Raw genomic sequence first — 14,457 nt, 5'->3', positions numbered from 1 at the left:
TTTTTGTGGATATATATATATATATATATACACAGATCAGATACAACATTCAAGCCACCTGCCTAATATTCTGTAGGTTCCCCTCATCCTGCCAAAACAGCGCCAACCAGCATCTCAGAATAGCTATTCTTCTCACCACAATTGTAGTGGTTATCCGAGCGGTTATCTGAGTTACCATAGACTTTGTCAGATTGAACCAGTCTGCCCATTCTCCGTTGACCTCTCTCATCAACAAGGCATTTATATCTGCAGAACTGCCCCTCACTGGATGTTTTTGGCACCATAATGAGAATATTCTAGAAACTGCTGTGTTTGAAAATCCCAGGAGATCAGCAGTTACAGAAATACTCAAACCAGCCCATCTGGCACCAACAATCATCCATGCAATTATTTAATCAGCCAATCATGTGGCAGCAGTGCATAAAATCATGCAGATATGGGTCAGGAGCTTCAGTTAATGTTCACATCAACCACCAGCATGAGGAAACAAAATAATTCAGTGATCTGGATTGTGGTTTGATTGTTGGTGCCAGATGGGCTGGTTTTGAGTATTTATGTAACTGCTGATCTCCTGGGATTTTCACCCACAACAGTCTCTAGAATTTACTCATAATGGTGGCAAAAATAAAGTAAAAAATCCAGTGAGGGGCAGTTCTGCAGATAGAAATGTCTTGTTGATGAGAGAGGTCAACAGAGAATGGGCAGACTGGTTTGAACTGACAAAGTCTACAGTAACTCAGATAACCACTCTGGACAATTATGGTGAGAAGAATGGCATCTTAGAATGCTACTCTGAGATGCTTTTGGCAGCACAATATTAGGCAGGTGGTTTAAATGTTGTGGCTGATCAGTGCATTATTTATATATATATATCTATATATATATATATATATAAACACTAGTATCCATCAAATAATTCTCTTGCTAAAACCAACAATCCTGGATTGGCAAACCCCAGTATCTACCTGTCCTACTAGCCAAATATAAATACAATTAGTTCTTTCCTCCTGCTTTTTCTAAAGGGTAATTATTACATGCAAAAGACTATATCAATGACAGAAATGCTCATTTCATTTAAGACTTCGATTGACCAATTCCTCTGACCTTGCGGAGTACAGTAAATGCTTTTCTATAAATAGAAATTCTCTTATTTCATGTTGAAAAGGCAAAACATGTGGATGATATAACAAAATATGTACAGACGTGGAGAAAAGAAAACATTTAGTGCAGAGGAGCAGGTTAAATATTTTACTTGAGGCAGTTTTATTTTAAGTTAATTGTTAATTCCATGCTGTTTCTTGGTAATACAGATGCAAGGTCTGTGGTTCCAGTCAAATATCCAGTAGTACAAACTAGTTTCAAGTTAACAAAGAACAGAAGAAATGATAAGCATTAAGTAGATTGGGGGAAGAAGAGAAATATACTATTTCATGTACTCATGCAGGCTTAAAATCAACTTTATTAGTGCTTTTATTTTTGAGACAGCCAATGGAGACCTGCATTTGTCTTTGTTCTAAAAGCAACAAGGCTCCTTCAATTTTATAGAGCTGCAGCTATCCACCCACCATCATCAGCCTATGTGAGCAATACAGTATTTTAGCACAAATTACAGTCCAGAACACTGGCAAATGTTACTACATTACTACTTTGTGATGTTCAGCTGCACATGGATAAAGAAATTTGTTTTGACGTTCTCTGAAAAACTAAAATCAACAAAAAGAGCACTTTGTTTAGACTTGCCCTTTTAAAGGTTTAATTGTTTTCTTTAACGGCATCTGATAATTGCACTAACACAGAAATATTACAGCTCACACCACTAATAGTAGACATATCAGTAATAAAAGTTAATTTCTGTAATTACATTAAGAAAAACTCAAAATATATCCAGCAACTGATAAAAATGTAAAGAAAAAGCAAAATTAACATAAAAAAATGTACCAGGAAAAAGAAAAATAATAATTCTGACCATTCAAAAATCATAATTGAAGTTTGTTTAATAAGTGGTATATTTTATTTCAATTTAAGGGCTAATAAAACAGAATAATATTAAAAAAAAAAAAAAAAAAAAAGTGGAGAGAAAAAAAAAAACTGGAGGCATCAAGCTGTTAAGTGCCACTCATAAGGTTGGGCTTGGTGGCTCCCTTTGTGAGTGGGGTCTGGGAAAGAGGAGGGGGGAGTGGGGTGGAGTCTCATATTGGCTGTGTTGTCTCATTGGGCTTCATCCTCCACATCTTGCAATGCCTCTTTATTCTGTTCCTCACCTGTGCACACAGAAACAAGGCCAGTGTTATTCTATTGTTAAATAATAACGTCCCTTATTGCAAATCAATCTGTGATGTGTTGTACAGTTTCGCACATCAAGATCTGTGCATTAGGAGTTTGCCAAATAAAAATTATATAAAAGCAAAAAAGAAATAAAAAGATTCCAGTGGACACATGCTGTGAGAACATTTACATAAATGTATTGTGTTAAAAATAAAATCATTGTAAAAGTCAAGCTCAAAAATAAATAAATATTACAAATCTGGCTTAAGTCTAATTTGAATGCAGTGTTATCTCACGTAGTCATTTAAATGACAGATATAATTAAATTCCAAAACAAAAGGATAAGTGAAGATAAGATACCCTTCCTGTAGATTTTGTAGGAGCACATACTCTAATTTCCCAAACTGTGATATATTGGTACAACACATTCCAACTGGACAGAGGACCTGGCAGTGATCATGCAGAAACCGTTTGTTTCACACATGCTGCAAATAGAGCACTCCAGTGGCTACAAAGATCGCAACACAAAGCTTACAAACGGGTGAGTGATGATGCAATTGGTGGGCAAAAGGGCAAGAGCTGGAAAGAGTGGCCTCACTTACAAATAAATTTTGAGGGCAATTAACATTTTCCTTTAGGAATCTAAATAGTGGGGATGAAAAAAGGCAAGATGGGTTAAATAGGATGTCATGAGTTTGGACACATCACAAGATGACATGAAATGTAGTATTGATGTGCACTGCACTTGGTCAGTCTGTTCTTTTGAGATTAGCAGAAAACAGTCAAAGAAGTTAAAAAGCTACTTGATGAAAGAAAATACAGCACACAGTTACATTATTTCTTGTTTAGGAATAATTGACTTGGTCTTATGCAGTGTCTTCAGCAAATAAATCAAACAAAATCTTTCTCCTAATACGGTGTCAAAAATAGCACCAACACGAATACACAAAAGGTGGCTTATTTAAAAACACTTTTAACCATGCTTTTTAAAATAGATTTCAGAGATGGCAGGAAACTATGCCTCACAATTCTCAATTTGGGGCACTGCGAAACAATCACTCTAAAAATAGCTTCTGCTTTTAGTAGAACTTTGAAGATGTCACCTTCATGTTCACCTCAATTGTTTTTTTTAAAGAAATGGTCTTCAAATTTAGCATCTCAAACATCTTACCATCTCCCTGCATATCTGAAGTCCATAGTGTCAGGTTATCACGTAACAACTGCATGATGAGTGTAGAGTCCTTGTAGCTTTCTTCACTCAATGTGTCAAGTTCAGCAATAGCATCATCGAATGCTGCCTTTGCCAACCTGAGATGGTACAGATAAACTGTTATTCAATTTCAACTTACAAGTGTAACATAAACATGATCTTTGTCAGATCAGAAGCAACAAACATCATTAAAACAAACAAGAGGACAAACCTGCATGCACGGTCGGGAGAGTTGAGGATTTCATAGTAGAATACGGAGAAGTTTAGAGCAAGACCCAAGCGAATGGGGTGTGTAGGCTGTAGGTCTGTCATTGCAATATCACTAGCAGCTTTGTAAGCAACCAAACTGTTTTCTGCAGCCTCCTTCCTGTCGTTTCCCGTGGCAAACTCAGCGAGATACCTGTGGTAATCACCTTTCCTGTGGCATCAAAGGGAGAAAGGTCTGTTTAGAACACTGATGAATCAAGGCGTGACCTCAATATGCCACAACGTTAGATTCAAAGCTGATGGGTTTCATACATTTTGTAGTAGAAGACCTTGGACTCTCCCGAATTCGCAGCTGGGATTAGGTGCTTGTCCAATACATCAAGGATGTCATTGCAGATTGATTTCAACTCAGTCTCAACCTGACGATGAAAATGTAGAGGTTAGAGGCACAAAATTAATCATCAGTGATGTTTTTGAGCATCCGTTGAGAGGTCACGTCTTACCGTTTGCCTATATTCCCGAATCATTTTCAATTTGTCCTCTCCACCCTTACTTTCCTCTTTCTGCTCAATACTACTGATTATCCTCCAGGACGCTCTTCTTGCCCCAATCACATTCTTGTAGGCCACTGAGAGCAGGTTTCGCTCCTCAACTGTCAGTTCAATGTCCATCCCAGCTACTTTCTTCATGGAGTCAACCATTTCTGCAAAATTTAAAATAATCTTGAAGGACATTGCGCTTGGTGGATTTAATTATGGGACAGATTTTGCACTCATAACCTCAATGAAAGAGAAGGTCTATTTTTTCAGAAAGTCAATTGGCAAATATGGGGCCTCCTCCACTCAGTCAAACAAGATATACAGATAATAAACCCATGATTATTCTCATATCCGATCATATTCTATTTGAATGTTCTAAAATAACTTTGAATAACCTTTGTTAATAACCATTCTACAGTAAACATAGCAGTGATGGTAAAGCACCACACCATTGTCTGTTTCACCTGATGCATATGTTTAAGGGCTTTAAAGGAATAGTTCACCCAAAAATGTTACTCACCCTACACAGATGTATATAATTTAATTTCTTCTGCAGAACACAAAGATTTTTATAAGAATATTTCAGTGCAAGTGAATGGTGACCAGAACTTTTAAGCTTCAAAAAGCACATACATGAGACATAAAGGTAATATATAATATTCCAGTGGTTTAATCCATGTCATTTGAAGCTAACATTTTTGGTTGAGAACAGACACAAATCTATCTCCTTTTTCACTGCATATCTTGCCATTGCAGTCTCTAGGCACAATCTTATTTTCAAGCTCAATTACATTTCCTAGAGCTCGATGCATGCGCAGAGCACTCTATGGAACTAGTAAGTGTAATCGAGCTTGAAATCATGATTGCCAGAGCTAATGTCAAGATTTATAATGAAAAAGGGCTTCTTTATTGTCCATTTCCTTTCAAAATCAATTGGATCGCTTCAGAAGACATGAAATATATCACCGGAGTTGTATGGGTTACTTTTATGCTGCATTTGTGCTTTTTGGAGCGCCAAAGTTCTGGTCACCATTCACTTGCATTGAATGGACCAACAAAGCTGAGCTATTCTTCTATAAATCTTTTTATTCTGCTGAAGAAAAAAAAGACAACCATCTGGGATAGCATGAGATGGCATCTTTTGGGTGAACTCTTCCTTGAATGAAAAGCCTTCATACCTACTGTAGGTTTTAATGGCTGGAATTACACATTAAATTACTCAGTCCACAACAGCTTTTGTATGATATAAGGACAACAATATAAGGCACCCCAGAATCCCTTCCAGATAAGACTTCTATCCCATCAACAAGGGAGTATTTTGTTAAAATACATCATGAAGCCAGTGAGTCTTCTCAAAAGCCACACACACATTCTGAAATGAAATCTCACTGCAAGGCTACTGCATCTCAGCTTACTAAGCATTAATTGCTTTACTGTACTATACCTGCAAGCCCTTTCAAGGGTCTGACTACGTCTAAAAACCTTGTAAGCTGCCTGCCTAAACAGCATTTTTTGGATAAAACGCGAACAATAATACCCTAAAATGCTGTCTATGTAGGCAGCTCAACGGGTTTTGCGACAGTCAGTCTCTCTTTTGTGCTGCGAGGTTACTTGGAAGAATATAGGAGGCTTAGTCATAAAATACGCATATCTCGTGATTAGTTGTGCCGTTTAAGACAGCTGATAACAAATAATAAAGCTGTGCTTCGCCTGTATGAGGCTTGAAGACCGCAGCCACCCCCTCCGCCATGGCTAGCAACAGCTTGCCTCACCCACTAACTGGCCGCCATTTTGTCTCCTCAATAAACGTCTCCATCTTCATATGCCATTCTACTGTTACCCCGATATCACATCGATAGGACACACGGGCTGTAAAAATGAGAAAGCAACGCTATAAAAAGGAAAGGGAGAGCGGTTGGTCATTGATAGGCTCCTCGCTGGTATGCATCTGCTAATTAAGCCAGCTAACCTGACCGTCATTTAGACTGCCTGAACACTCGCTTTGCAAAAATAACGTTACCGTTACCTGTAATTGTATCTTACCATCATATCTCTCCGCCTGCTCGGCGAGTTTGGCTTGGTACACCAGATCGTCCCGATCACCCATGTTGGAAAGCGCACGGCAAGCGTGTTTGGTGCGAAGGAGGAGTGTGAGTTCACCGGCAGGCCCCTATGCAAGCAACAGCTGCGGATTGAATGGTGTGGAGTAAAGATGGCGTTACACCTTCATCCGGGAACTATCACTCAGAGCATCTCCCCTCACGAATGTTGGAATGTTGTAACCCTCTTTATTTGAAAAGAGAACTACAGTTGTATTATCCTTTGTGTGATCATGTTAAAGCGTGTGATGTGTTAAAGTGAGTGGGTTTGCATTTTGTGCAAGAAAAATGTACTTCCCTAGATCGGGCCATGAGTGTGACTGTTTTGCTGAAGTGGGGGCGTCGCAAGTTTCACGGGGGGGGGGACAAGAAAAATCTAGGAGCGAAATGCCCCTTTTAGACCCAGCAATGAGTGTTAACTGTTTCTGTGTAAGTGTGGGGGTGCACAAAACAAAACTAGACCCAAGAGTGTAACTGTTTTAGTGTTAGTTATTACAAAATAGCATACTATTGTATTCAATGAAGAACTGTGGAGTACCATGTGGTCTTGTGGTCTTTCAGCACCATGGTAATATTATATGATACCTTCACTGTAACATGGTACAACACAATAGTTGTTTGTAAAGGGTTTCATAATTTCACAATTTTTAACCAGGTTTAATAGCTCTAGGAAGGTATTTAGAACATATAAAGCCTCTGATTTAAGTTTATCATAAATATACAAAAACATATGCTAGCATAATAGGATAACAAATCTTGCTTCTCTGTCACTTTCTACACATTATGTTCTGTAGTATGACAGTATAACATTGTAATAAAATAGTTATTACTATAAAGGCATGTACAGAAGTAAATGTTTTGAGTAGCATTACTATAGGGGTCAACTTTATTTCATGTACAGGAATAAAACTAACAAAAACATAGTTTTTTTTTTTCCTTTCGTGTGGCTTAAACACTGTTCTGACAGACTTGGATGCACGTAAGGGATAACACAAGATTAATTTCACAAAATTACTGTGTTGATATTTAGGTATGAAACAATACTTTGGATACAATTAAAATGTTCAGACACAAATTGTGATTTCTCAGTCAACCTAGTCATAGTTCAAAGTGATGCTCAGTCTAACAGGTCATTGGCGAGAGTTACATACTTGAAAGACTCCAATACCAGCTTTACGACTGATTTTAGTGTTCTAATTTGAAAATGGACAATTCTGACTGAAACATAGTAGAGGCTTAGACAGATAAAACAGGTAATGAACATCAATGTCCTTCATAATTACGACTTAGGTGAGAATTACATAACATGGCTGGCTTGCTGTCACATCATGACAACATATAGCTAACCTAAACACATACACAACATAGCTTTCTAACATTTAGGTGTGACATAACAAAAGCAAGAATTTCCAGGTGATTGTCATTGTTACAGAACAAAGTTAGTCTACTTTTTAAAAAGCAGCAACAAATTAAGGTAATGGGTAAAAACATTAATGTTTCATAGTGTTCTGGTAGCCTGTCTATTAGTGTTTTAATTAATACATTTGTCCACAGACATTCAAGTTCTCAATTCTCTATGGTCAATAGTAACTGATGCAGGTTACAAAGGTTATCTTTTGTATTTTTTAACTAGTTAGGCTAAAAACTTTGCCGATTTGGTCATTGCCAACAATTTGCAATTAAGGCAGGCAGCTAATAAGGAAAACAACATCTGCATTTGACTTGGTACATACATATTTGGCCATTTCAAGAGAAAATGTCCTATCGCAATATCTCAATCTATGTCAGTACAGAAATATAGGTATGATGGAGGTTGATGCTTAAACAAAACCAAAATCACTAGTCAGGTTACAGATACATTAAGCTAATTGTAAATAAAGGCTACTTGTTTGTGCAAAGTCAGTTTTGAGCAGGATACATTTGAGGCATCAGGTTAGGCTTCTCACATTAATGTGACACTTCTTAAAATATCAATATCTAACAGCAGTTTTTTGTGGCTCAACAGCAAGTCACTAAATGGAACCACTTATTGTATATTTAACCTGGGCAAGGGATATTTTTGCAAAACTACATTAGTTAAACTGTTTAAGAAAGTTGACTTTTTGTGGAGATCAACAGCTGAGACTAGCATAAGAAATTAGGGTTACACATTCAACAAATCTGCATTTAGTGTGATACTGCCAAGAACAGCGATAATGGTGAAATGAGCAAGTAGCATTTCCTGATTATAGTTAATGAAAAAATAGTAAAACTCAAGTTACTTTGCGGTACTTAATAATGATGCATTACAGACCGTGTTTAACTTACAAGTGGTCCATCCTGTTTACATTAGAAGTGTTGTGCATAAATAAAACTAGATGCTGTGAAGGCTCCGGCTGCTCAGCCTCTATTTTTTAGTGTACCGCCGCAGAAGGAACCGCTTCATGATACAGTTAGCCAGCGGTGAGCCAGTAATGACAATCCTATCAAGAAGACTGTACTGATTGGAATGGTAAACTTTAGCATGTTTGATCTGCAATATTTTCATGTAGTATACGATTTGTAGTGTGGAAGAGGGCTTATTTTCAATCCTTGTGAATGCCGTTGTGTTCTAGAACACTATAAGTAGTGTAAGCTACCGTATTCAAAGAAGCAAAGGAACAGTCCCTTGTTAAGACACCAATCTTCTCAAGTCTTAAGTCCAAGCAGGCATCTCCTCTTATTTTTATCAGTTCACAAGAGAACACACACTAACACTCCTCTCTTTGTAGTGTATGGAGTTGAATGTGGAATTTAGCATTTACTCAGCAAATATCTTCAATTATTGCATAAAATCTAACAAGGAAATTGTTGCAGATACTGTGCATTTTGGCATGACTGACACAATGGCACAAGGTAATGACAAAGGTGGGCCGGAAAAGGAGCTGGCGGAGGGGCAGTTGTGAGGATGTTTGAGGAGCCAGAGTGTGTGTACATCTAAGGCCTGTGAGGGAAGACAGTCTGCTCTCTCAGCTCAGTTCATCTTCTGGATTGTGCTGGTCCAGCAAGCGGACGTGGGTAAAGGGAAAATGGCCATGCTTTCCCTTGCACTCCCCCTCCCACTGCCCGTTTACATTGATCTTGGTCACCTTCACCATGTCGCCAACCTAAAGCAAAGAGTTACATTGTAAACACAAGAGCAGAATAATAACACAAGATAACACCGAATGCTTTCAGAAATACCCCAGAAAGCAATTGTGTTTGTAAATCTGTGTTTTAAACACATGGGTCACAGATCCAATGGGAGGCGCCAAAACAGAAATAACCTCCCCTTCTATCTCCATTTTTACTGTTAAAGGCGTAGTTCATCCAAAAAGGAATCCCCATCATTTACTCATCCTCGGGCCATCCCAAATGTGTATGAGTTTCATTCTTCTGCAGAACACACACAAAGATTTTTATAAGAATATCTCAGCACTGTTGGTCATCACAATGCAAGAGAATAGTGACCAAAACTTTGAAGTTCCAAAAATGACATAATGGTAGCATAAAAGTAATCCATATGACCCCAGTGGTTTAATCTGTCTTCTGAAGCGATAATATATGCTCAGGAGTGAAACAGATCAATATTAAGTCCTTTTACTATAAATTCTCCTCCCTGCCCTGTAGGTGGCGATATTCATGAAAAATGTGAATTGCCAAAAACGACTTTTAAAATTTAAAAGTGGGGGGCCTGGGTATCTCAGCAAGTAAACTACACTGACTACAACCCCTGGAGTCACGAGTTCGAATCCAGGGCGTGCTGAGTGACAGGGCTCCTAAGAAACCAAATTGGCCCGGTTGCTAGGGAGGGGAGAATCACATGGGGTAACCTCCTTTGTGTTCTGCAGAAGAAAGTAAGTGATACACATCTGGGATGGCATGTGGACATTTTTTTTATTTTTTGGTGAACTATTTAAATTCTACATAAAACATTATTATATAAAATATAGAGTCTGTTACATACAATATTATAAATAAGATATTGTGTAGAAAAAGAGGGTGAGAAAAGAGACTAGAGAATGGTTAGGTTTGTCACCTCTAAAGCAAGAGCAGTCTTGTCATAGGCATTGGGAACTCTCTTCTGAATCGCCCTGGCAAAGACTGGACCATTCTGAAGGTTGGGTAAGGATGTGGGCTGAGCGTACTGGCCTGGCTCGCCAAGCAGAGGAGGGGACTGAGAACTGTGGCCATCAGAGTTGCCATGAGTACCGGGTCCTCCAACAGATCCACTTCCAGGAGCCCCTGATGTTGGTGAGGCTGGCCGGTACTTCTCCACATAGGGCACCGGGATCATCCCGACACGGCCTTCTGAATTCTGAGCATTCCACCACTGCTCCTCTGGCTTCTCCAGGACTCGAAGAACATCACCCTTTCGAAAGGGAAGGTCCTCGTCGTCATTGCCTGGGAAGTCAAACAGGGCACGGACATACTCCTCTTCCAGCCTCTGGGGAGCTGCTCCTGTTCCTGCATTGACACTGACAAAGGAAGAGTGCTTGGATTTGTTGATGGGCTCTATAAGAGTGGTGGTATCCAGGTAATGGATCTTGTAGAACTCCAACAGGGCAGGCAAGGCATCGAATTCCTGATCTCCAATGCGGAACAGAGGAGCAAGTCCTAAAGATGACAGCAAGAAAACATGTGAGCTCATCAGATAGTAATCACTTGTCTGCAATCTATGAATCACGACTAAACAAGTAGAGGGAGCAAAAGTTACTCTTTGTAAACTACAGTATTGTCAATGTTGTCTTCAGAAAATGCCAAACATTTTTCATCTTAAATGGATAGTTCACTCATAATTCTTTCTTCATTTACTCACTCCATCCCAGATGTGTATGACTTTCTTCTGTTGAACACATAGATTTTTTTTGAAAAATATCTTTGCTATGTTTTTCTATCTGAATGGTGACAATACTTCAGAAAGTAAGTAAAGGCAGCATAAAAGTAATCCATACAGTTCCAGTGGTTAAATCCATGTCTTCAGAAACAATATAATAGGTGTGGATAAGAAACAGATCAATAGTTAACATTTTTTTTTTTAACAAATCTCCACTTTCACATTCTTCCAAAGATTGACATTCTTTGTCCATATCGCCACCTAGTGGACGGAGCTGGTCAAATGTGGACATTTATAGTACAAAAAAGGACTTGCATATTGATCTGTTTCTCAGCCACACCTATCACATAGCTTCTGAAGACATGGCTTAAATCACTCAAGTCGTATGGATACTTCATGCTGCCTTTGTGCCTTTTTGAGCTCCAAAGTTTTGGTCACCATTCACTCGCATTAGCTCGACAAAAGAGATATTTTTCTAAAAATGTTTGATTGTGTTCAGTAGAAGTTATACACATTTGGAATGGCATGAACATCTTTGGGTGAACACGATAGAAAGCGGAGTACTGGTTTCTGAAATTCACTCTTTTGTCGATTATCAAGTAAAACATGTTCTAAGCATCTAAAAACAAAGTGATGGCATTATGTCTTAACATGAGGGATTTAGTCATTGATCTAAAATTTCTCTTTCAACACAATCAGTGATTCAGAACAGACATTTAGTAAAATATCAAAAGTCTTAAATGTCTAAATGACTTAACCAAAAGTACTGACTGTTAAAATAAATGAACAGAAACTGTAACAATAAGTAAAACAGACCTATGTAACATCTAATCATTACTACACTCATACTATGTAGTTAAGGATGCTTTTTATTCATCCAGTTGTTGCCAGTAAAGAAGTACCCCATTTGCATGCACCACCAACCTGGTCCGGACTGGCGATTGCTGCTGCTGATGCTGTTTATTATGTAATGAGAGACTTTGGAGTTCTCCGAAACAGACAGCACGTAGTCCCCGGGAATGGTGATCGAGTCCCGCACCAGGAACACCCCGTGCCTCTGTCCCTGGAGCAGCGAAACTGCCTCCTGCCGGCTTAATCTTCCCCAATACCAGCTCCCTCGGTCTTCTGAATCAAAATTTCCGGCCATGACTAGCACAAGAAAAAGCCAAGGCTTCACAGGCCTTCCCTTCGCCTCTCCTTATCCGCAACCAGCGTTCAACTCATGCACAAACTTTACCGCGTTCTGTTGTTGAACACGTTTCGAAAACGCGCACCATTCGCACAGTTTTCTACGCTTTTTTTGTTCCAATCGGGCGAGAAAAGAGAAGACGCTGGAGGCCCAAACGAACACGAGACGCAAAAACCACGACTATTCGCCTAGATCCGCTGATAATTTTTCAGTGTCAACCAAAACGTACATTGGAAGTTGTCACAAGGAAGTTCAAATATTTCAAATGGCGGACAAGGGAAACAATTTTCGACCTTATTTCCCGGATGTGACGTTACACCACAATAAATTCGCAAGGTACGTGTATGTGGCCATATTGATGAGGTCAATTAAAAAAAGACGCCACACAGCGTTTATTTTAATGACATGGCTGCGTGTTTCAGCGATTACATTTGTAATTACAATATTTATTTTTAATTAAATTTGTATCCTTGTTAACACAGTTTATTTACTAATATATATTTACAATATGATAATTTCATACACACTTACTTTACCTTTCATTACGATAACATATATTTGTATTCATGTTTAGTAATATCATTTGTACTAAATCTCGTTATACATCACATTACACCAGTCACTTTCACTTGAAAGAAATTGGATTAATAAAAGCATGGGTAGCAATTGATTAACGCTAATGTGCATCGCTAATTTATTCTCAAATTCTTTGTTTTATGTGCCCTCAACTGGAGTCGGAAATCTCGTAATTACGAGTTCCGAGCACATTAACTATCACGCGAACTTACAAGTGGGAAACTCGGAATTTTAGATGAGACACGAGCTGTCGAGGTTGGATGTTGGAAGGGGGCGAGTCGACAGGAAAGATGATGGAAACGAATGATTTTGAAAAAAGAATAAAAATAATATATATATATTATATATATATATATATTTTTGCATCTCTTATTTTCGATATATATATATATATATATATATATATATATATATATATATATATATATATATATATCTCGAAAATAAGAGATGCAAGTCTATTTATTTCTGTTTATTCTCTGGTACAACAGAAAAAGAGTTTTGCCGTCATTCATTGTGTATTTATTTTATTCCTTATTTTGTTTCCCACTTGAATGCGTGACATGGAGGTACGAGCTTCCATGTCCACTTGAAGGAAATTGTAAAAAATTGCAGAAGTACGTAAATGCTGTCGTTGCACGGTGAATTCATTACCAACCACTAGATGTCGACATCGATTACTGGTTTATTCTGGTTCCAGAATAATTTGTTGGTTACTGCGTTGACCCAACAAATCAATACCAGTTCCAACAAAAGCACTTGCTGTATAACACCGTGAAGTGTGTATTTGTTAAAGGTTTATTGGATTTGTTGCCAACAGTCAATATTGTGTTTACAGTGATGATATTCACATATCCAGTTTTCCTGAGCAACCACGGGACGGCGCCATGATGATTCTAATGGCCTGTTTTGCATTTCTGGTCTCGAGATGACAAGTAAAAACTGCCAAAACGAGCAATCCAGAGAACAACAACCACTTATGTGTTACTTTTTAGTAAAAATGAACTTGTGCCATTGTTGGTTGTCATAAAAGCTCAGAATAATTAATTATATCAATGTAACTCACCTCGGATCATCGCTTCATGTCATCTACCCATTGAGGTGAGGCACTGTCTATAAAAAAAGTATTGGCATGTTTTTTTTTTCCACAAATGTAACAAATATAATTCATTGAACATTGAACATTACATCAGTGTATATTAAGAATATACACTGATGCGAGTGAAAACAACGGAGACAGGAAATTGAAAACAGTCGAATCGTGGAACACTTCCTCATTCAGGAAAAAGTTGGATCGAAATTGAAAACAGCCGAATCGTGGAACACTTCCTCATTCAGGAAAAAGTTGGATCGAAATTGAAAACAGCCGAATCGTGGAACACTTCCACATTCAGGAAAAAGTTGGATCGAAATTGAAAACAGTTGAATCGTGGAACACTTCCTCATTCAGGAAAAAGTTGGATCGAAATTGAAAACAGTCGAATCGTGGAACACTTCCTCATTCAGGAAAAAGTTGGATTGAAATTGAAAACAGCCGA

General features: G+C 38.2%; 2 protein-coding genes across 3 annotated transcripts; both read right to left on the bottom strand.

The window, feature by feature from the left end:
- Nucleotides 1–806: 806 nt before the first annotated feature.
- On the bottom strand, nucleotides 807–6,595 carry LOC127631826 (14-3-3 protein epsilon-like). 2 transcript variants are annotated; one of them, XM_052110190.1, is made up of 7 exons: nucleotides 6,265–6,595; nucleotides 4,186–4,385; nucleotides 3,995–4,101; nucleotides 3,687–3,893; nucleotides 3,437–3,573; nucleotides 2,868–2,907; nucleotides 807–2,261 (listed from the first exon to the last, which is right to left on the bottom strand). In XM_052110190.1, exons 1-6 carry the CDS (start codon nucleotides 6,326–6,328, stop codon nucleotides 2,900–2,902), a joined length of 723 nt encoding a protein of 240 aa, XP_051966150.1. In that variant the 5' UTR covers nucleotides 6,329–6,595; the 3' UTR covers nucleotides 807–2,261; nucleotides 2,868–2,899. The 2 variants fall into 2 exon arrangements, with proteins under 2 accessions (XP_051966150.1, XP_051966149.1); XM_052110189.1 differs by lacking the exon at nucleotides 2,868–2,907 and having other exon boundaries at nucleotides 867–2,261; nucleotides 6,265–6,544.
- Nucleotides 6,596–7,188: 593 nt separating this feature from the next.
- On the bottom strand, nucleotides 7,189–12,600 carry LOC127631615 (adapter molecule crk-like). The gene is made up of 3 exons (XM_052109873.1): nucleotides 12,079–12,600; nucleotides 10,357–10,934; nucleotides 7,189–9,445 (listed from the first exon to the last, which is right to left on the bottom strand). The coding sequence occupies exons 1-3, from the start codon at nucleotides 12,299–12,301 to the stop codon at nucleotides 9,308–9,310; spliced, it is 939 nt and encodes a 312-aa protein (XP_051965833.1). The 5' UTR covers nucleotides 12,302–12,600; the 3' UTR covers nucleotides 7,189–9,307.
- Between the last annotated feature and the right edge of the window lie 1,857 nt (nucleotides 12,601–14,457).

This window comes from Xyrauchen texanus, chromosome 38 (assembly GCF_025860055.1).
Source record: "Xyrauchen texanus isolate HMW12.3.18 chromosome 38, RBS_HiC_50CHRs, whole genome shotgun sequence".
Classification (NCBI taxonomy): domain Eukaryota; kingdom Metazoa; phylum Chordata; class Actinopteri; order Cypriniformes; family Catostomidae; genus Xyrauchen; species Xyrauchen texanus.
Note: the sequence above shows the minus strand (reverse complement) of the source record. Positions and strands in the feature narration are given on the sequence as shown.